The sequence below is a fragment of the Vidua chalybeata genome, chromosome 18, assembly GCF_026979565.1.
Source record: "Vidua chalybeata isolate OUT-0048 chromosome 18, bVidCha1 merged haplotype, whole genome shotgun sequence".
NCBI classification, from domain to species: Eukaryota; Metazoa; Chordata; class Aves; order Passeriformes; family Viduidae; genus Vidua; species Vidua chalybeata.
This window is the reverse complement of record NC_071547.1, coordinates 4,279,395-4,301,898: the sequence shown is the minus strand read 5'-3', so window position 1 is coordinate 4,301,898 and position 22,504 is coordinate 4,279,395. Positions and strand designations below refer to the sequence as shown.

The 22,504-nt window shown below is 47.4% G+C and overlaps 1 protein-coding gene across 4 annotated transcripts; it reads left to right on the top strand.

Moving 5' to 3' along the window:
- Positions 1-1,018: 1,018 nt before the first annotated feature.
- Positions 1,019-22,504, top strand: SVOP (SV2 related protein). 4 transcript variants are annotated; one of them, XR_008433957.1, is made up of 18 exons: positions 1,019-1,100; positions 3,161-3,321; positions 4,524-4,609; positions 5,553-5,651; positions 6,931-7,002; positions 7,356-7,480; positions 9,272-9,335; positions 9,875-10,000; positions 10,981-11,109; positions 11,444-11,517; positions 11,803-11,879; positions 13,052-13,159; positions 14,441-14,552; positions 14,799-14,880; positions 15,110-15,199; positions 15,639-18,600; positions 19,684-19,718; positions 21,016-22,504. XR_008433957.1 is itself a non-coding variant. In XM_053959081.1 (16 exons), exons 1-16 carry the CDS (start codon positions 1,066-1,068, stop codon positions 15,825-15,827), a joined length of 1,629 nt encoding a protein of 542 aa, XP_053815056.1. In that variant the 5' UTR covers positions 1,019-1,065; the 3' UTR covers positions 15,828-19,513. The 4 variants fall into 4 exon arrangements, 1 of the variants encoding a protein (XP_053815056.1); XR_008433959.1 differs by lacking the exons at positions 19,684-19,718; positions 21,016-22,504 and having other exon boundaries at positions 15,639-16,404; positions 18,491-19,513; XR_008433958.1 differs by lacking the exons at positions 19,684-19,718; positions 21,016-22,504 and having other exon boundaries at positions 15,639-17,510; positions 18,491-19,513.

Below are 22,504 nucleotides of genomic sequence, written 5' to 3'. Positions count from 1 at the left end.
GGGGTAACGGGCCCCTTCCCGGGGCGACACCGCTGTGGCGGCCAGCCCCGCGGGTCACAGGCCGGTCCCGCAGCCCGGCCGAGGTGTCCCGGAGCCGTGGCTCAGAGCTCCGGGAGAACGGCGGGACGGTGCGGCCCCGCCCGCTCCCGCGGCGCTCCGGTTGGGACACTGAGGGCAAACCCTCCCGGAAAGGTTGTCCAGCCCTGGCAGCGCTGCCCGGGGGTTCCCCGTCCCGCTGGATGTGACGCTCGGGGACGCGGCCCGGTGCTGGCAGCGCCCGGGCTCGGGGCGTTCGCCGATGCGGCCCTGCTCGGCCCCATGGGGGAGCCGGGCTAAGCCGGGCCCTGCCGAGCCGCGCTCAGCCAAGCCGAGCTCAGGCAAACGCTGCGAGCCGAGCCGAGCCGTGCTGAGCTGAGTCCGGGTGAGCCCGGCCGTGCCAAACCGCACCGAGCTGAAGTGAGCCGGGCACAGCCACGGCCGGTCCGGGGGAGCTGAGCCGAGCCGGGCTGAGCCGGGCTGCGCCAAACCGAGCCGGGCTGCGCCAAACCGAGCCGGGCTGAGCCAAACCGAGCCGTGCTGAGCCAAACCGAGCCCGGCTGCGCCAAACCGAGCCCGGCTGCGCCAAACCGAGCCGGGCTGAGCCGTGCTGAGCCAAACCGAGCCGGGCTGAGCCAAACCGAGCCGTGCTGAGCCAAACCGAGCCGGGCTGAGCCGTGCTGAGCCAAACCGAGCCGGGCTGAGCCAAACCGAGCCATGCTGAGCTGAGCCGGCTGAGCCAAACCGAGCCGGGCTGAGCCAAACCGCGCCGAGCCGTGCTGAGCTGAGCCGGCTGAGCCAAAGCATGCCGAGCTGAGCTGAGCCGTGCCAGAGCAGCCCAGCCGTGCCGTGCCGTGCCGAGCCCGGCTAAGCCGAGCCTAGCGGAGCGGGTGCGCGCGGGCCGGCGCTTCCTGCGGAGCTGTCCAGCCTCTCCAGCCTCTCCAGCCTCTCCAGCCGTTCTCTCCCGCCGCTCCATCCCGCAGCCCGAGCCCGCCATGCGGGAGCGATGAGCGCAGCCGCCGCCCGGCCATGGAGGAGGATTTGTTCCAGCTGAAGCAGCTGCCGTGAGTAGCTCCGGGGGTGCTCCTGCCCCTCCGGCCGCGGGAATCCCGCCGGGGAGCGGGGAATTCTGCCGGGGAGCCGCTCACACCCCGGCAGGCAAGGCCATTTTCCCGCTGGAGCTGCCCGGGTGGAGCATCCCGAGGGATGCAGGAGCCGTTTGTTACATAAATTCACTCATCTCGTTTCGGTTTTGTTTGTTTGTTTTGGGGTTTTTTGGGGATTTTTTTGTGGTTTTTTTTTCCTCGGCGTGGATTTGATGGCGGTAAAAAATCAGCAGGGGTTGGGATAAAACCGTGGGGATTTGGGGAGCGAGGACGTTAGGATCGCCTCTGCAGGGGGGTTTGGCTGTAAATAACGTTGTGCTTCCTCGCCATCCTCCTCCTCGCCAGAGGAGAACCTGCCCTGCCAAGAGGGGGTTCAGGGGACCCCCAAAAACCCCATCGGCATTGCCAGCGTTTCTGGAAAGCCAAACGCTGCTGCTGCACAAGGAAAATGCTGATTTTGGGGATGTGGTTGCTGCAGCTGTGCAAAAAAAAATTAAAAAATTTAAAAAATAAAGCCCCAAACCTGATAAAATCTTTGGTGCCTTTAACCCAAGGAATTCCTTCCTTTCCCCTCAATCCCAAATGCTTCCTTTAAAACCAACCTGCTTTTTCCTAATGCTCCATTCTCAGGTGTTTTGCAACATATTTCCTATTTATAAATCATGGGCTCTGCAAGGCAGGCAGGGAACGTTTCAAGTTGGTGTTAAATATTCATGAGCTCGTGTCAGTGACAGAGCACCTTGTCCCATAACATTCCTGCTAAGTTGGACAGGAACTCCAGCTCTTCTCCAGTCCTTTGTTAGGATTGAGCTTGTCAGGGAAAAGAATCAGAGGTTGTTTTATCAGAGGTTATTTTATCAAGCTTTTCCCCCCCATTTTAAAGACAAAAACCTGGGAATACATTCCAAAGTACCTTCCAGTGCAGGTGTTTTTGTGCTGTGAGATTTTGCAAATAAATGCAGCAGCTCCCTGAGATGTCCCAGATGTGAAAAAATTGGCAAGTATAGAACAGAAATTACCCCTGTGGAGTTTTTTCCTTTGTTTGTATCAGTTTGTTTCATATAGCCCTAAATTCTACACCTATATTTTTATTTTCTATGCTGAGGAATGTGGCAATCTGGATTTGTGACTCTCAGATTTTGTAGGATCCATCACCTCCAAAGCTGGAATGATCTTTAAGGTCCCTCCCTGTGATTCTGGGATAATATAATTTATTTCCAAAACTATTTCACTTAAATCCAAGGGATTTTCACTTTCCAAAGGGAGAAAGTTCTGCTGTGTTGCAGATAAAGTGAAGGAACTTTGAGGAATCTGTTCCCAAATCTTTGGCCACAGAAAACTCCATAAATGGGAAAAGAGCCTTTTTCTGTGGGAAGGGAGCCAAACATCAAAGCTGTGTCAGTTTAGCAAATTCTGGTCTCAAAATACAGATATTTCATTAATGACATGATATTAAATAATTCTGTTCAAGATGAAAGCAGAGTCACAGAATCAGCATCCTGCTGGGAAAAAAAAATCCATCCATTCCCTGAATGAGCTCAGTAATTGTATTTCACTGAATAATATCTCAAATTCTGGAGCATTTCAGGAGTTTCTAATCACAAAAACAACTCAGGGAATGGAATTTGGGCTCTTCTTGCCTGGACAAACCCCCAAAATTCAATGACACAGCAATGCCTAATTCCAGTTAAATCCAGTTCAGTGACACAGCAATGCCTAATTCCAATTAAATCCAGGCACACCAAACATGGATCTCATTAAATATGCATCATTCCATCATGTTTTTATGATATGTGGTTTTGTAACTTTGTGGATAGCACAGTAACAACCTCTGTGTCCAAACCCAAGGATTAGATCCCATCCCAACGTGGGAAACCAGATCCAAACACAAATCCCAGCATCCCCAGTGGAGAAGGGAGGCAGGGAATGAGGAGAAACCTTGGTGGAAAAAGGTTTTCAAGCCTCCCCAGCTGAAAAATCCTCCTGGAAGGATCCATGCCAGTTTTTTGTGCTTTCAGGGTGGTGAAGTTCCGCCGCACGGGGGAGAGCTTGAGGTCGGAGGAGGATGGAATTTCGGGAGAGCACGAGGTGCAGATCGAGGGGGTGAGGACGGAGCTGGAGCCCGTGGAGCTGGGGGATGGAGCTGCAGTGCCCAAGGAATTCGCCAACCCCACGGATGGTGAGCAGGGCTCTCGTTTTCCTGCAGGGAGAGGCTTGTGGGGTCTCTTCATCTCAGTCAGGCTGGAGACAGGAGGTTTGGAGAAGTGAAGGATGCCCAGATAAAAATAATAACTCAGGGAAATCGTGTTAGACCTGAAGATGGTGGGTTGATCAGCCCATTCCCTGTGGGATGCTCTCTGTGCTCCTTTTTTGTGTCCCCAGTGCTGGATACTCCTGGGAGGGAGTTGTGGATCCAGCACTGAGTTCCCTCTGGAGCTGCTCAGAGCCCCTGGAGCAGCTACACGTGCCTCTCCTTCAAGGCTGAGATGAATCTGCAGAGTTCCTGGCTCCTCTTTTCCCAGAGGACAACAGGAATGTCCATCCCAGCCTCTGCTTCCTGCCTGGAGGCATCACTGCTTTAGGAGGGAGGAGAAATTCAGGGTTTGTCTTAGCACAGCTAAGAAAATTTGGTGTTAATGTTGTTTCTGAATTTCTCTGCTGTGCTTTATCCCTTGGATTTAGTTTGATTTCCTCCTGGTTTGTGTCGTGGGGATCTCACAGCTCTGAGCCAAAGCTTTCCTGAGGAATGTCCTTTTCAAACTGATGCAAGTGTTAGGACTGTGAGGCTTCCATTGGTTTAAACAAGTCAAATATCAAAATTTGCTTTTCTTGGTCATTTCATTTTGCATTTGAGCAAAGGAATTTGAGACAGCTCAGTACCTTCAGCTGGAACAAACTAAAAGAGATCATGGCAGTGGGTGGGAAACAACCAGCAGCATTTTTAACAGAAGGAGGGTTTAAGATTTGTGTGTTTTGGAGAAATTCTACATTTAAATAATGAGAGGTTGCACTGAAATATTCCCTGCAGCTCCCAGCACTGCTGTGGGCTGGGGCAGAGCTGTTTCTCCCCACAGAAAGCTGCATTTCAGTGGCTGGAGGAGTCACTCCCAGGAGGAAGAGACTGAGCATGGGATGGATTTGTGGGTGCCATACTGATTTACCTCCACAGGATTAAAATATTCCAGGAAAAATTAGAATTATTATTATGGCTTTGGAAGAACACAGATATTTTCCTGAATTGTATAATAACAACTAAGTAGCTCTGTTATATATTTAAGATCTCAGCAGATTAGCCAATTAATTAGTAATTAAACCAGAACAATCTCTCTCAAGGGCTGGCTTTTCTCAGGAAGGAATCCACTGGAATTGTTTTCTTTCCAGATACTTTCATGGTGGAGGATGCAGTGGAAGCCATTGGATTTGGGAAGTTCCAGTGGAAGCTCTCTGTCATTACTGGATTGGCATGGGCAAGTAATTGGGATCAGGATTAATTCATGCTCATCACTTAGAGAATCTCAGGGATTTCAAATAATGAGGGCAGAGAGTCTCCAAGCAGATAAATGTACAATAAAGCAGGAATTTCACTGGAAATTCTAAACTAACAGCAACACTCAGCCTTGTTGTGAGGGGTAATGATGGATTTCTTTGTCTCTGAAGGTCTTAGAAATCAGGGTTTGGAAAACCATTTCAATTTCCCGCTTCAGTTTGGTTTCAAATGAAAGAGGTTCCAGGCTGCTCCTGTAGAACCTGAGGTTTCCTGCAGTGATTTTGCCACATTCCTCCCATCAGCTGCCAGTCTGTATCAGTCAGGATTGCTGTAATCTCAGTGTCAGAGGAACAGCAACCCAGCACTTCTACTTTTAATTTTGATATCAGGAACAAAAAAGTTTTGGTTTCCATTTTTCTGCTCTTTCTGAAGCTCCCATTCCACCTCCTGTGGTGTATTTTAGGATCCTGATACCTGGAGCTGTATTTACTGGCTTTTATCCATGTAAAAAGCTGGAATCTGCCATGGTTTAGATCCTAAATCAGCTGTGGAATTTGGTTTCCAGGTGATCTGTGCAAATCCAGAAGTGTTTAAGGGAACAAGTTACAAGGTATTAAACAGTCCTGACTGAATCCATGTGTGAAGGAGCTGAAAGCTGGAATTTGCACTGTGGAAGTGACTGAACCTGTGTCACTGACCAACCAAACCTCCTCAAAGTCTTTGGATTCAGCTCTTTGAATCCTCTCTGCCAGAGTTACTAAAAGTTCTGACAATCAGAAATGAGTTTCAATGTTAAATATTAAACATTTTGTTCAACCACGAGGTGGGAATGTCACGGAAATGTCACCAAAGCCTCTTATTGACTCCTAAATCCACCTGATTTGCAGGCAATTGTTGATTTTTGCTTTCTCTTCCCCCTGCAGATGGCAGATGCCATGGAAATGATGATTTTAAGTATCCTTGCTCCTCAGCTGCACTGTGAGTGGCGCTTACCCAGCTGGCAGGTTGCATTGCTCACCTCGGTAGGAAAAACACCTGACAGCTCCTGTCTTCCCTGAGGTTTTGCCATCATTGTTATCCAGACATTTTGCTTTGTATCCCCAGAATTAAATCTCTTTGTGGCCTTTGCAGATTGCCTTCAGCTTGGAAGTTTATAGGAAGTTTTATAGGAGTTTTTTTGAAGATTAATATAATGAAATTCAGTGAGAACCGAGGGCATTTTGCAGGTTTCAGGCTTGAAGTTTCCTGTATTTTCCAGGAAAACCTATGAATTCACTCAGATTCATCCTAAATTCAAACCTTTGTTTAATTAAAAAAAAAAAAAATTGGTAAATTGTTATTATCTTGCTTTCAAATCTTTCTCTCTCCCCACATCTAAGCTCTCTGACATGCTGAGAGCCCTGACAGTGAACCAACAGTTGATTTTTGAGGTTGGACTCAATGATATCAGAAGTCTTTTCCAGCCTAAATAAATCTGGGACTATCCAGTGATCTTTGGAAGCAGAGATCTTACAACACCACCTCCAAGGATGGTGCTGTGATGTTGGTATCCTGCAATACCTTTAGGGATTAGAAAACAAATTTGGGAACCCTTCTCTCAGCATAGGCCACTGCTGAATGCAGGGACTTTATTCCCTGAATTTCTCTCTCCTTTAGTTTTTAATGCCCTTTGGTTTGATTGTGTAAAATGGTTAAAATGCTCAGCAGATTGAAATGGTGTCCTTGAATCCCATGAATGTCCCATCCCTGAGTGCAGCTCAGCACAAGAATGTCCCCTCTGAAAAAGCTTCAGGGGCATTTTCTTTCACACTTCAAACTTTTCTAAACTTTTAAGGTGTAATTTTATCTCTATTCAAACCTGGGAGCTGCTGAGGATGGTGGTAGGAGGCTGGAGGAGAGCTCTGTCCTGCAGATCTCAACCAACAGCTCCTCAGCTTTTATTCAGGAATATTTTCCTTGGAATTGGAGAGCTCTGTGTCTTCCAGGGCTGGACTCACAATGGGACAATACCAGTGCTCCCAGTCCAGGCCAGACTGGGATTGTCTGGGTTGTCACTGATGGATTTTTTTAATGCAAAGCTGACTTGAGGAGGGACCTTGTTGCTTCCCTGCTCCAACCCAGAGAGAACTGGATGATCTTTAAGGCCCTTTCCAACCCAAACCATTCTCTGACCTGCTGCACATCTCACTCTGTTTTGGGCTGAAATGTTCTGGTTTCACTGGAGGTTTGTGTTCTGTGTCTGTCACACTGAAATTTTCACTTGTTCAGGGAAAGATTTTTTTTTTTCCTGTTGTTCCACAGGTGGTGTTTGTGGGAATGATGTCCAGCTCCACACTCTGGGGAAACATTTCAGACCAGTATGGGAGGAAAACAGTAAGTCTGCAGCTCCTGCTGGGATATATCCCAATATTCCTGCAGCATGGACATTTCAGTGCAACTGGCACGAGGTGCCCAGAGAAGCTGTGGCTGCCTCATCCCTGGAAGTGTTTGAGGCCAGGTTGGAGCACCCTGGGATAGTGGAAGGTGTCCCTGCACCTGGAATGGGATGAGCTTTAAGGTCCCTTCCAACCCAAACCATTCCAGGATTCCAAATTCCCAAATGTCCACGTGTACAAAGCAGCACTAAGCACATCCAGAACTGAGCTCCTATGAAACAGAAGGCACTTGAAGCTCTGTTTTACACTTTAATTTGTGTTACAGTGATTTTTATCTCTTGCTGAGCACAGGGCCTGAAGATCAGCGTGTTGTGGACTCTCTACTATGGGATCCTCAGTGGATTTGCTCCCATTTACAGCTGGATCCTGGTGCTGAGGGGCCTGGTGGGCTTTGGGATTGGAGGAGTGCCTCAGTCGTAAGTAAATATTCACCAGTCCAAATTCCTCATTTCTCTTTCTTATAAAATTCTCCTGTAGGACTGAAGCCTTGTTTCTGTTCAGCCACCCCAAACCTTGGTCTTGTTGCAAGGCAGGTCATGCCTTAAACAGCAGGATTTAGAGGCAGAGCTGAGCCCTGAGCCTGATTGTAAAACCCCAGATTATCAGTCAGAGCCTGAACTTCCCCATCTCACCCTGAGCTGGAATTTCAAACCCACACAGCCCAGACCTGGAGCACTGGAGATGCTGGGATGGCTCAGAAGGAAAAGGAAGTGTCAGGCTATTTCTCTATCAGTGTGTGCTTCCTTTCACTGAAGAGAGGGATCCATACATTTTCCACCTGCAATAAATAACCCTGCTCTAGGCTTTTAATTATAAATGTAAAGGGAAGGGTACAGCCATTCTCTCTCTCTGTAGTCTTTTATCCTTACCTTAATAATTGATTTTTTTTCCCTTCTGGAGGTGCTATTTTGGAGCAGGCAGAGCCTGGCTTGGATTGGTGGCTCACAGATTCCTTCCCAGTGGCTTTTTCATGACCACTTCCAGATAAAAACCCAGAGCTGCAGGTGCAGCCCAGCCAGGGCCACTGGACTTGGCTCACTGATCTTCTGTGGCTTCATGAGAGAAAAACCAGAGCCAGTTACAGATCTCCAAGTGGATCCCATCCTCCCTGAGTCTGTTTCCTGTTCTGACTATAACAGGGATTTATTTGACAGAGGGGTAAACATGGATGAAGCAGGAAAAGTAGCTCCTTTCTAATATCCTTAAGCTGTGTGATTTTGGAGGTGAGTGCCTGGATCTCCATGGAATGAGTGTAATTTCCTCCTCTGGATTGGCTCCAACAATTCCATGTCCTTCTTTTGCTGGGGTCGTTCACCAGCTCCTGTTTTCTCTGCACTGCAGAGGGACCTGAGCTGCACTTTCAGATGTGATTGAGTTCTCTGGATCTCTACTTGTATTAAATACTGTGTGAAACTTCCTGCTTTCCACAAACTGGGCAGCTCCTCAGAGATCAATCCACTCTTTAAATTAGTAGGAATTTTGTCCCAGACCTCAAAGGAAGCCTGAGGAGTTTGGAGGCAGGAACAGACTGAGTCAATGGAATGCAAACAGAGCAAAGCCAAACCTGTCCAGTTTGAAAGAGATGACAGAGCCTGGGCTGGCTGCTGCCTGAATTCCTCCTCAAGAATTCCTCCTGGAGAAGCTTTGCCATCACTCCTTGGCACAGGCATGAAACAAAGCTTCAGTGGTTGCTCTTTGAATCCCACAATAAAAGAATGCAAATTATTTTATATCAGTGACATGAAAGTATTCCCCTCTTGGAGAATTGAATCTTGGCACAGGAGATGGATGGGAATTCTCTGAGCCAGTTGTAAAGCCCCGAAGAAATTCTTTATCCAGCAAGAGTTTGTGTTGAATTCTGATGGACCACACTGAAAATACCAGATAAAATGGTATTTCCAATGGTGCTCTGGCTCAGAGCAGGACTATGAAAACATGAGCACCAAGATCTGCATTTAACTGATGACTGTGGGGTCACAAAACCACACAAAAAGAGCAAACTGTGTCCTTTCCTGCAGTGTTGAAGGGTTTGTTCTGGGGTGAAAGGGGGTGTGAGCCAGTGTCACAGCCTGGCTGGCTCTGGGGAGAGGGAGAGCTTTGAGTTGCTGCTCTGATTTTGGCAGCTTTATTAAAAGGCAAAAGGGATGTTTGAACCTGTGGCATTTCCCTCTCTGTGCTGACATTTTCCTCTCTGTTCCCTCTTTTAGGGTAACATTATATGCTGAGTTCCTTCCAATGAAAGCCAGAGCAAAATGCATTTTATTAATAGAGGTGAGTGGGTGCATTCTGATCCTCGAGGGACAAATCCTCTGGTGGTCACATCCCTTCCATCCTCCTGCCTGGAAATCCCCTCAGAGCTGCAGCCAGACCTGGCCTTGGTGTGGAGCTGAGTCACTCCTGAGCTCTGCTACCAGCCCAGCTCCAAAAGCAGCAGAAAGTTTTCCTGTCACACTCCACTCTTGCTGTTCAATTTGCCTTTTTCCAAATTATTTTGCACCCAGGGCTGCAGAGTGAGCACAAGAGGGGGGCATTGGGTGTCCATGATTTTGTGGTGAAAAGCATCTCACTGATGGATTTGGAGAGCTGACAGCTCCACAAATTCAGTGCTAAATTCAGCTCCACATCTTCATCCAAACCTGTCAAAGTCACTCAGGGCAGAATTTTGGCCTTGGAATATTTTAAGGCAGAATTCACATCCCTGGAATTTCTCTCTCCAGCCATCCCTGGTGAGCACAGCCTGGAATGTTCCAAAGAAGAGGCTTGGGAGCACTCCATTCCTCATTTTTTTCTGTTGGTTTTCCCTCTTCCAGGTGTTCTGGGCCCTTGGGACTGTTTTTGAAGTGCTGCTGGCAGTGGTGGTGATGCCCACGCTCGGCTGGCGCTGGCTCCTCATCCTCTCTGCCCTCCCACTCCTGCTCTTTGCTGGCCTGTGTTTTGTAGGTATTCCTCGTGGATTCATGTGAATTCCTGCAATTCCCATTCCTCTACCCCATTCTGTGCCCCAGCTGAAGGAAATCAGGACAGTTTTGAGCTCTCTGGTGGTGTCTTCTGTGAAATAACTGAAATAATGACCAAAAAATGCAGCTTCAACAGGGAGCTGGGAAAAACATTCCAGGGAGAGTTGTGTTGATGTGACTGTAATGGCTGGAGGACAATGGAGGGCTGGAATTTGGTGAAATCAGGCCTGGAACCCTCTCCAATTTAATTATTTTGTTTCAACTAAGCTCAGTGGAATCAACATTTTATCAAAAGCTGTTGCTATTTCCTTAAATTCTCTTTAGATTTTGTCAATTCTAGAATCAACTTCTACTTAAGAATCCTCCCAAATCAGGGATAGAATCTTCAGAGTGCAGGCCAGATTCCAAAATAAGGTAAACCTGAGCTTCAGTGATCTATTTTATTATTTATTAGGTGATATCTTTGCCAATCACTCAATCTCCTCATAGATAAATGTCCTTGTCAGGTGGTTTAGCAGCCTTTTTTATTCCTTAGTTTTTCAGGAATACCTGCAGTTATCCAGGTGCTCAGAAGCTTGTTCTAAATTAAAAGGAGCTTAAACCCATAATTTTGGAATGCCAGGAGCATCTTGTTATCTGCCCTGGATGCCTTGCCATTCCTGCACAGAAGGGGTAATGCAAAAAACCTGCAAAAATTCCCCACAGCTCTCAGGGATAAACCCAAAGGAATGGAAGGGAAAGGGTTCTGAGTTGATGGGGAAAGAGGGTTGCAGTTTTTAAAGCCTGATGAGATGATCCTTGGAATTCTTCAAGCTTAGCTCTGTAATCCTCTGTTATGTGAGAATCTGCTGAAGTCACTGAGATTCCCCCAAGGAAAACGCCAGAGTTTATTGGGATTTATTGGGATTTTTACTGGTTGTGACACCCTCCTGTATGTGTGACCTGCTCTGCTCCCTTAGTGGCTGCCAGAAAGTGCCAGGTATGATGTGTTATCTGGGAACCAGGAGAAAGCTCTGGCCACTTTGAAGAGGATTGCCACAGAAAATGGAGCTCCAATGCCCCTGGGAAAGCTGGTGGTTTCCAGACAGGTACGTACAGGTCACAGAACAGTGGAACTGAGGGGGTTTGTAAGCAAATCATCAATGGACTGTTCCATTTCAATGTCTCAGCTAGGCAGAAAAAATGAGGTTTGATCATTTAGATCTCTTTCCCACTGAGGAAGAGTTAATTTCTCATTTGGAAGTGAAAAGCAGCTTTAAAGTAGGCATTAATATTATTTAACCTCACTGTTATTAAAGAAAACCAAACTTTGAGGTTGTTGAAGAGGTCAGGTCAGAATTCCTGGATCTGAATGCATGAGACAGGATGAAATTTGGCACTTTAGCTGTCCCTCATCACCCAACTTCTGCTTGTTCCCAACAGGAGGACCGAGGCAAGATGAGGGATCTTTTCACCCCCCATTTCCGCTGGACCACCTTGTTGCTCTGGTTTATTTGGTAAGAGAAAACCTAAAGGTTCGGTGCCAACACAGCTCTAAATGGGTTTTACTGAAGGGATTTTACTCAAATACAACAACTTCCTCCTCAGAAAAAAACAACCAAACAAACAAAAAACCCCAACCTGTATTGATTTGTAATTTATTCAACCACGCAAGCATTCCAAATCAAATTGTCCTTTAATTTTCTGAATGCTGAAATAGCTTTGAGGTAGGACTTTTGGTTGGTGGTGTTTCTTTTAAGTTGGACCAGCTGAAACGTCCTCTCTCATTTGCTTCCTTGCAGGTTTTCCAATGCTTTTTCATATTATGGGTTAGTTTTATTAACTACAGAGCTCTTCCAAGCAGGAGATGTTTGCAGCAGTGAGTATTGCTCCATCTTCTCTTTTTAAATATGTCCTGTTAAAACTGCTGGAGTATCTTTTATTAGATCACCTGCTGCTGGTGGTTTGGAAAAGGAATGTGGCTGAATTTTAAGTTTATTTTAAATTTTCCCTCATCTCTGCCCAGTGCAGAGAGGTCCTGCAGTGGTTTTGAGCCCAAAATGTCAAACAGGAAGACAACCTTCAAGGCAGACCTGTTATTTGTTCCTCTTTGATAAAGAAAAAAAGGTGATTGAATAAATACAAGTTTGCAGATTTGACAGCTGTAATTAGTTCTGAGAGAGGGAAACTGCTGCTGTGGAGCTCCTGGGTTCTCAAGATGGGAAAACCTGCTGAGAAAAAAGATAATGGTGGGAAATCAACATCCTTTGTGTTGCAGAATTTTTTTGGGGGGAAAAAAAGGTGCTTTGACTGAGTTAAGAAGAGGCTTGAAGAGTTTGATTCCCCAGGAGAAAAATGATTGCATTAAGAACATTTGTAATTAGGGAAAAATGCCTGGAAGTTGGGAAATTATAAAAGGTGGATGAGGAGTGTTGGAGCAGCCCCAGATTCCAGGGTTGAACAGCAGTGATGAGCTCTGAGAGCTCTGACTCAGGTTTGCCTCCCCAGAGGAGGATGTAGCCCCTAAAAACCCTTGTTTTTATGAGGACATGGGGTTATTCAGTATTCTCAGAGTGTAGGAAGTGTTGGGATTCCAATTTGTGTTGGGAGAAACTGAATTATTGGAGTTATTCTCTCCTGAGCCCTGGACTGGAAAATAATTCAGACTGTACAGCTGATAAGGAGGTGGAATTTTCACTGAGCTGAGACATCCTGTCACAGAAAATATTATAAATGTTCAGTGTTTTCAGGCAAAAACAGCAAGCATTGCTCTTCAATGCCCCTCTGACTCTGAATTCTATCCCAGCAGCACTGCAGGCATTCAGAAGAGGAATAACAATTAAACCAAAAGGGCAGAATCACATGAATTTCTATCCCTAAACAACTTCCCAGAAGTATTTTAAAGGATGGTGGGTGGAGTGAATCCATACCAGTCCTTCCAGCTCATCCCTTCCTAAATTTCAGCAGTAAAAATGAGAGACCCAGCAGGAAGGGTAAACAGGGAAGAGTTTGCTTAAAATATATTGAATATTTGTGCTTTTTTCCCTGCAGTATCCAGCAGAAGGCAGGAAGTAAAAGCCAAGTGCAGCCTGACCTGTGAGTACCTGACAGAGGAAGATTACACTGACCTGCTCTGGACAACCCTGTCAGAATTCCCTGGTAAGGAGCAGTGGGAAGCTCCAGTTTTTCCTTGGCATGGCTCAGGGTGTGGGAATGGGCTCTGGCAGCAGTAGTGGGACTGGGATGTCTGGCTTGATGCCTCCCACAGCACTCAGAGATCTTTGCTGTAGCTGTGGATTCTCCCTGCCCTGGGATCACTCCAGAAAAAAATCAGTCATTGCTCTGGAATGGCCTCTCTGTGTGTTCCAACCCAGCTAACACTTCAGGAGGAGCAAAACCAACTCAATCAAAGGGGCAGAAACACTGGAATTTCTACCCATAAGTGACTTTCCAGAAGTATTTTCGAAGGATGATGGGTACAGTGAATCCATGGAGAGCTTGCTCCCTCAATCCCTGTGTCCAGCCTCAGTCCCGATCCTGTGATTTTTCAGGCAATTCCAGCAAAATTCAATGGACAATCTGGCATAGGACAAACAAAATAGTGTGAAACAGCCATTGATCCTTCAGATGGAGGGGATCTCCCGGTGTTAATCTGATTGAAATAACACCAGAGACGGGGATCAGCATATTTTCACTCTCCTGGATCATAATTTCAGGGCTGAAAGCTCAAGGAGAAGCTATTTAATGAATGATAATTTGCAAGTATGACTGAGAAATATGCACAGTCATTCCTTAGAGGAGTGTGCTGCCAAACAGGCATTTTGGGAAGGATAGCCAGGAAAAAAGAGTGGGTGCCTATGGTTGCAGGGTCTGGTTTGATCCTCACACACACTGAGGTGGGAGTGAGAAGTATTGACAGGGTACCTCTGGATGTGACACTGATGCTGGAATAATCCCCACTCCTGCTGTGCATCAGCTTTCAAAAGGGTCTGGAAAAAATGCATTGGAGGGAAGACTTAACAGTGAGATTCACTGAGCTTGATCTACTTCCTATCAAAAAGCAGGGGATAAATAATTTGGTGAAACATCTGAATAACAGAACAGAAAGAAAATACCACATTCTTAAATCCAGCAGGGAACAATGGCCAGAAGTTGAACAGAAGTTCTTCCAGTGAGCCATGAGCAGGTGTTTTAGGCATTCACATCAGTAATCCCTGGATGGGAGTGTGGATTTGTGGAGCGTGTAGCAGGGCTCAGCAGCTAGGACACAGAATTCCTGTTTTCACATGACACCAGCAGCAATCCATCCCACAGCCCTGCCTGGGGCCAGCAAAGGTTTGGAAAGAGAGGCCAAAATTTCCAATCTAAACCACCCAGGCTGTGTTAAATCTGCTGCAGCCCCTCTTTGATTCCCAAGGGTCTCCTGGTCTCTCCCCACAGGGGTGTTGGTGACCCTGTGGATCATCGACCGCATCGGCCGCAAGAAAACCATGGCCCTGTCCTTCCTTGTCTTCTCCTTTTGCAGCCTCCTGCTCTTTCTCTGTGTTGGAAGGTGAGTCCAGCACAGGGAACAGCTGGAGTAAAGGATTTCTCCATGTCCTCTCTTGGTTGTGGTGGGAGAACTGGGAGTGGTGGTTTGAAAAGCTTTGGGATGGTTGTGCTCAGCTGGAGAAGGATTTAAGGCTGGGGTTGGGTTTTCTCACCAGAGTTTGGGAGGGAAGTAAAAAGTGAATTCCAAGTGAACCCAGCAGACTGTACTTAACATTCCCAAACTCTGCTCTCCTCTTTCTCCTCACAGAAATGTTCTTACTGTGCTGCTCTTCATTGCAAGAGCTTTTATTTCAGGAGGATTTCAGGCTGCCTATGTTTACACTCCTGAGGTAAGGGGGTTGTTGTGCTGATGGGAGTATTCAAGGGGAGTGAGAACAGGGTGGGAAAGTCATTTTGATGACCTGTTCCCAATGGACCTCACCCCAGGCTGCAGCTGTAGATCCCATTGTCATTGTCTGACAGAATGTGCTGTGGCACCACTTATTAATTCCCATTGATTTAGGAGTGGAAGGAGGAAAACTTCCCACTGGGATTGATGGGATGATGTTTTTTCCACAGGTTTATCCCACAGCCACACGTGCTTTGGGCCTGGGAACGTGCAGTGGAATGGCCAGAGTGGGAGCCCTCATAACCCCGTTCATTGCACAGGTAAATCCCTTAACCTCTGAGATTGGAGGCACAGGAAGCTTGGATTGATGATCTTGGAGGTCTTTTCCAGCTTTAGCAATGCCATGATTCCATGAAAGTGATGTAGAACCTGCTTTTCTTCCACTATCCCACGTTGCTCCAAGCTCTGTCCTTGGACATTTCCAGGGATGGACCAGCCACAGCTTCTCTGGGCAGCCTGTGCCAGGACCTCCCACCCTCACGGGGAAGAATTCCTTCCTAAAATCCAGTCTAATCCTGCCCTCTGACAGTTTAAAACCACTGTCTGTTGTCCTGGCACAATCTATAAAATCTCCCTCCTTTCCAGAATCCTCAAGTTAAACTTTATTCCCGATCCTGCAATTAAAATTTCTGTTGCTCCATCAGTGTCTGTATTTCCATGCTGAGGTGTTGTTCTGCATTCCCTGCCTTTTTCCTGCAGGTGATGTTGGAATCTTCAGTCTATCTGACTCTGCTGGTTTACAGTGGCTGCTGCCTGCTGGCTGCCCTGGCCTCCTGCTTCCTGCCCATCGAGACCAAGGGCCGTGGCCTGCAGGAGTCCAGCCACAAGGAATGGGGCCAGGAGATGGTGGGCAGAGGATCTCATTCCCCAGGGGAATCCCAGGAATGATGGGACATGGAAACCTGCTGGAAGAATGAGGGATAGGAGCAAGATGTCTCACAAAACCTCCGAGCCTGAAGCATGGAAAGCTGACCACCATCACTGCCATCCTCACGTGTCAAACTGCAGGAGTTTGGGGTTGAACCTCAGCAAATTGTGTTTCTGCTGCTCTTTGCTCACACTCATAAAAAATTTTTGGATGGAGAAGCCTTTGATCCAGATACCCTTGGAAGTTTAGCAGGAGGGGTTTCTCTTCAGTCTGTCATGCTTGCATGGTCAGCTCTTCAGCTTAAAATGTCCTGTGCCAAGCAAATGCCAAGTGACTGCAGCCCAGCATAAGCTGTCATTAAAACACTGAGCTCTTGATGCCTAAAACCAAGAGGTTCATCTTTAGTGTGGCCCTGGCCTGGCACAGGGTGGATTCCATCCCTACCACTATGGATTAAATGCCTGCCTTGCACTTTCAGCCATCAAAACCATCACCAAAATGTGGTTCCGTCAAACCGACGCAGGCTTTCCAGCTGGGTTTTGTTCCTGGAGAGTGCATTGCTTGGAAACTGATTCCTGACTGTTTCTCCCATCCCAGGTGGGTAGTTGGAGCAGGGAGGGTGGTGTTTGCTGCAGAGCTGGCACCTTGTAGCAGAAATGTAAATCACAGAGTCATTAAGGTTGGAAAAGACCTCCAAGCTCATCGAGTCCAATGTGTAAATCCTCATGTCTTGGAGCAGGATTGGACTTCTCTGGCATTGCCAGGGGCCTTGAGCTCTCTGTCTGTTGCTTGGAGCGAGGAGGTTCTCACTCCTGGGGTTCTCTGTGTGGATCCAGGTGTGTCCCTGCTCCATTACCTGGGCACATCCTCATGCTGGGGTAGCCCCAGCCGGAGTCAGGAGCTGCTGTTGGGATGGAGCCACTCCCTGGCAGCTGGGCAGGACCTTTCCTGCTGACTGTACATTGACTGGTGACAAAGGAATGTAGCTGGAATAAATGAACAAAACCATGGGAAGAGCCCATCTGCAGTGCTCTTGGATGAGGAACATCCCTCCTTCAGGTGTGGCTCCTCAAGGGATGATCCCACTCTTGTCAGGGAATGTAACAGAGCTCAGGAAAGGACAGGCTCATCTGGTTTGTCACAAACCTGTCCCTGGGCACAAGTCAGGTGCCAGAGTCTGTGGGAATGTGTAGAGATCTGAGATGTGCCTCATCAAGGTCTCAGTGGATGTTCAGGATTCCAGACCTTGGGACACACAGCCAAACGTAGGTGAGATGGACTTGGTGAGGCTGTGGGAGCAGTGGGGGTTTGTGGCCTGTCTGAGCAAGTGGCTCACCTGAACACAGGTAAATGTGCAACACATTTTTACAGTTGAAGATTTTAAGTATCCTGGGAAGCAGGGCCCATTCCTGGGGTCAGCAATAGGTCTCCAAGTCCATGTTTGGTGCAGTACAAGTGAGCACTGTGGGGCACAGCTGTCACTGAGGGACACAGCTCTGAGGTCACTGCAGTGTTCCACCACGTGCCAGGCTGCTCGTTTGGAGACTGAGGGGAAAACAGGAGTGGAAAATTCCTTAAAGAAAGCCAGGAAACTCAGGCTGATGGAAAAGGCCAAAGAGGTTGAAATTGTGTGAGGGGGGATGTTCTGCTGAGAACTGAGTTTGCCAAGGCACCGAGTGTCCATCCAGTCCCAGTGGAGGCTGGTGAGTGAAGGATTCCAGGAAAGATTGGTGGAAACAGGCAAACTTGGCTTTTCCCAGCGAGATGAAAATGAATTCAGCTCCCAAGAGATCCTTGGGCTCCCTGGGCTCAGCTGTGGGTGATGGCACAGAACCCTCTGTCCGTTCCAGCTGGGTTGGTTCCCTTTGTGTCCCCTGTCCCTGTGTCCTCACACTCCACCAAAATCAAGCTCCAGCTGATCCCAGTAAACAGACAGGGCTCTCATGGCACTGACACCAACCACAGCTCATTTGTTCACCTCCTTCTGCCAGGCTGGAGTTGGGTCCTTCTCTCTGTGTGCCTAGGGCAGCCTGGAGCAGAACCAGAGGGACTTGTTCTATGGAATGCCAGAATTCCAAAGTGATTTGGGTTGGGAGGCACTTAAAGCTCATCCAGGCAGGGACACTTTCCACTAGACCAGGATGCTCCAAGCTCCATCCATACCTGACCTTGAACACTTCCAGGAATGGGGAACCTCTGCTTTCACTTGGACTGGCCTCTGATATGCTGGATGTGGAACACAGCAGTGAAGAAGCAGATCCTGGATGGGTTTAATCAGATATTACCCCACATGTGTGGCCAGTGGGCTGGAAAAGCTGCTGGAGCTGGGATCTGCTGGAGCTGGGATCTGCTGGAGCTGAGTTTGCCTGTGCACAGTCAGGCTGTTCACCCCTCAGTGACAGCTCTGAAATTCCATCCTCATCCTGCTGCTGGTGGAGGCCCTCGAGGCCATTCCAGTCCCCCAGGTGTTTCCATGCTTCCTTCCTTGGGCTTGCCATGAGCTGTGTTTGCATCCCAAATCTCTGGAATTGAGCCTGGGTAGAGGTGACAGAGAATCCAAAGTGCAGGACAGGCCTGCCCTGAAGGAATTCCCCCCCACCATGGCCCAGTTTGTTACTCAATGCCTTGGGTTAAAATTCTGCTTTCCCAGGGGCAATGTTCACATCTCACTTCATTTTTTTAGGTGAATTATTCAGCAGTTTTAAAGAATTGCATTCAACGGCCTTTAGAGAGTTTTAGGTGAAGTTTATCTGTTCATGCACACCTGGATCCTACAGATAAGCTGCTTCCCAGGTAAAGATTTAGAGGGAATGCAACATTTTCCATGCTGTTGAATAGACCAGTTTTAACCTGTGACATTTACAGTGTTAACCAAAAAATGGAAGGCATTTTTGCTTTTCACTTTTTATGACTTCTGCACTAAAAAAAAAAAAAAATCTATTTAATTATAGAAATACCAAGATTGGTGTTGCTGGGTTTTTGATTTTGTTAAAGCTTGATCCAAAGCTCACTGAAATCTGGGAAAATCTCCCATGGATATCCATGGGCTTTGGATCAGCTGAATGAAAGGGAGAGGTAGGAGCCCACCACAGCTGATCCCACCTGGCTGAATTCAGCAGGAGCCCATTGGGCACTGGAGAAACAGATCTGGAATTGAGAATTTGTAGGAATTTGCATATAATTAATAAGAGAAGGCCATTTTAGCTTGTTCACTGAGAACACTGGGGTTGACACACACCAGTTCTAAATCACCACCTCTAGATTTTATCAGTAGGGCAGCACCATTTAGGTACAAAATAAACTTCCAAAGAATCCTTTTCCACACTGGGTATTTTTCACTGGTAAAGGAATTACTGCAACTGCTTTGTTTCAAACAGGAAAGTGAGATCCTTTGGAATTCCAACAGAATTGTGGGATTTGGTTTTGCCAAGTGTCCAAGATAGCCAAGCTGGTGTGGGAATGTAATTCCCCAAGTGTGCTTGGATGGGATGATTTGTTATTCCCAAATACTTGCTGAAAGAGCAGCGAATGTTTCCATGTCTGAATGTACAGTTTCTAAGCTGGATTTACATTTTAATGTTGAAAAACTTGGTGTATCTCAAGCTTGTTGTAAAATACTCCTCTGGTTCCTGTTCCCAACGTGGCATTGGAGAGTTGAAGTCCACATTAGATATTTTATGTTAAACAAATAAATAGTTTTTTCAGGAAATAAGTTTTTGGCTCTTCTGGGGGATGTTTAGGAGGGGTCAAAACTTTGCTTTTTTTTTTTTTTTTTTTTTTTTTTTTTTTTTTTTTGTCTTGATGTTCAGAGGTTTGAGCTACAGGTCTCAGCACTCTGCAGGTCTGACTCATTTTCTGTCTGTTTTGTGTATTTAGATGTAAAGAAAAGTCACAGGAATCCTGTTCCCATTGTAAGTAACCTCACTACAGCAAAATATTGTGGATGCTGCATCCCTGGAAGTGTTCCAGGCAAGGTTGGACAGGGCTTGGAGCGATCTGGGGTAGTGGAACTTGTCCCTGCCCATGGCAGGGGTGGGACTGGATGAGCTTCAAGATCCCTTCCCACCCAAACCATTCTGGGATTCTATATTTTTAAAAATTCTCTTAAATCTTTAATTAATTTTCATATTTAATTCAGTTTGGACACTAAACCCCAGCCTGTTTGGCCTCTTCCCTGGGTGTGCTGGCATCAGGTGGCTCCACATGTGTCTGGACTTTGGGTCAGGGAGGGTTCCTTCTACTAATTTCCATTTCAATATAAACCCTTCATTTCCCTATCATTTTTCTAAACCATAATTAAGTGCCCAACCCTCTTTTCCTCCTCCCTGTCACTGATATTCTTATTTTGATGCCCAGTAATTTACAGGCAGGAGGTGGTTGAAGGATGAGTCAAAATGACTAAGTGAGCTGGAAATCCTTCTCATGCTAATGCAGGGTGTTCTCATCCCAGAGTGCTTCCATCTTCCTTCTCCCAGCCTGGGATGCAGAGCCTCCTTCCTGGCAATAGAAATAGTTGGGAACTAGAAGGGTTTGTGTGGCTGAAGCAATGCTGGGGGGAATATTCTTTCATCTGTGGTTACTTTTTGGCATCCTCGGGCATTTCTAAAGCTCGTTCTCAGGATCATGGAATCTCCTGAGCTGGAAAGGACCACGGGGATCATCCAGTCCAGCTCCTGGCCCTGCACAGACTCCCCAACAGTCCCACCCTGTGCATCCCTGGGAGTGGTGTCCAAATACTCCTTGAGCTCTGGCAGGAGTTTTCCCAAATGCCAGAGCTGCTGTTTGTTGACTTCCTTGATACTTTATGTGCTTCCAGCTTTGTTCTGGGTCACAGGAGATCCTTGTGGGGAACTGGGAGTTCCTAAAATGTGCTGACACTGGACATGGGAGATGGTGCTTTGTGTGTGTCAGAGGACATGCAGGAATCGTCCCTGACCTCTCCCTGGCCTCAAAATGAATTTCAGTCCCTCAGTGGAGAATTTGCCCAGAGAGCTGTGGCTGCCCCATCCCTGGAAGTGTCCAAGGCCAGGTTGGAGGGGCCTTGGAGAAACCTGGGATAGTGGAAGATGTCCCTGCCCCACAGGGTGGTGGGACTGGATGATCTTCAAAGTCCCTTCCCATCCAAATCCACGATTCTGTGATTTCTGCGAGTTCTTAATGATCTGGGGACTGTCAGCAACCACAGATCTTCACAAAATGATATTCTAGGTTCCCTGGTCTGCTTGGAATCTGGAGTGATGACTCCTACTCCTCCAGGATGAAATGTTTAGGAAAAATGTGTGTGGAGACATGGAATGATGATCTCCTGGGACATTTCTGTGGAATCAGCATTTGAGGCCCTTCCTGTGCCATCACCAAGAGGAGGAACCATCATGCACAAGAGATTTGAACATTCCTTTTATTGGTCACACAGATTAAAATGAGGGCTTTAGAAAACAAACAGAGTTAACCTGCAAATAAAATTACAGATCAGCTCATTCCTGTTTGCCAGGAGGCCGTGTGAGATCACAGGGCAGTGGCTCCTGCAGGCTCTGAGATCACAAGAATCAGCTGCTTGTTGCCAGGTGTACAGTGATTTCCTACACCCCTGTTCATCCAGTGGAATTTTCCCAAAATCACCAAAGTGGGGCTGGATTTACAGCAGAGAATGTGCTGCTGAATGTCTCATATTTGGAATAAGTGAAACTGAGGGGATCCAGTTCCCCTGGATGGCTTTTCCTGGTGTGGGATCACAGACCATTGAGTTCAGCATTAATCAGCAGGGAATTTATTTACCTTTATTTACCTTTTCCTGACTTTACCTACTGACTGCAGCATTTCCAGGGAAGCTGGAAATTCTTTGGACAGTCTGGGCATGGCAGTGGCTCCCAATTTCTCCTGCCCAGCTGTGTTTGCTAAGCCCAGCAGGGAGATGCCCACGCTGCTGAGCTATTCCTGGCACACGGAGTCATCAGGAGAGAGGAGCTGCACCACGGATGAGTAAGGAACACTTGGCTTATCCACACAGGAGAGTGAGCCAGGCACTGTGCTGGGCTCACAACAGCCTTTGGATTTGAGGCTTCCTGACCATCCAGTGCCCTGTCTGGGCAGGAAAGACACGTGGCATGGGAAGATCAGCCAGACTGTGTCTTCAAGAACAGTGTGTTGGGTCCCCAACAGCATCCCTGAACACCCCAAAAAGTCCTGCTCCTCCTCTGAGAAGCACAACCTTTCCCAAGCCAGGCCTTCTCTCTGAGCTGTCCCACAGCTGGGAGAAATGGGAAGCTGAGGGAGTTTTAGGGACAAGAAGAGCTATTTTCTTATGCTCTGTGCTATATATAGAGTCTGGCAAGCCCACAGGGCTGGAACAAGTTGCTTTTGTTGCTAAAACTTCGTTTGGAAAGGCCATTTTAGGCAAGTGCTGCTGTCTGGTGCCAGCTACACTAAGCAGGTGCTGTGGCCTGAGATTTGTCCTGGCAGGAATGGGAGGAAAACTGGTGTAACCCAGGCATGTGCTCCCAGAGCTGCTGTTACTTCCCTGGGAGCCTCAGAGCTTCTTCCTACTAAGGAGCTTTTGCCTCCTGGGGGGGAGCCTGTAAATCTAATTACACACTGGGTGTTGGAGCAGCCAGCAGAGACCTCAGGTGTCCCCAGCTCTGTTTCAGATCCTGTCCCCTGGTGCAAATGAACTGCAGGACTGTCCAGGGTTCAGCTGAAC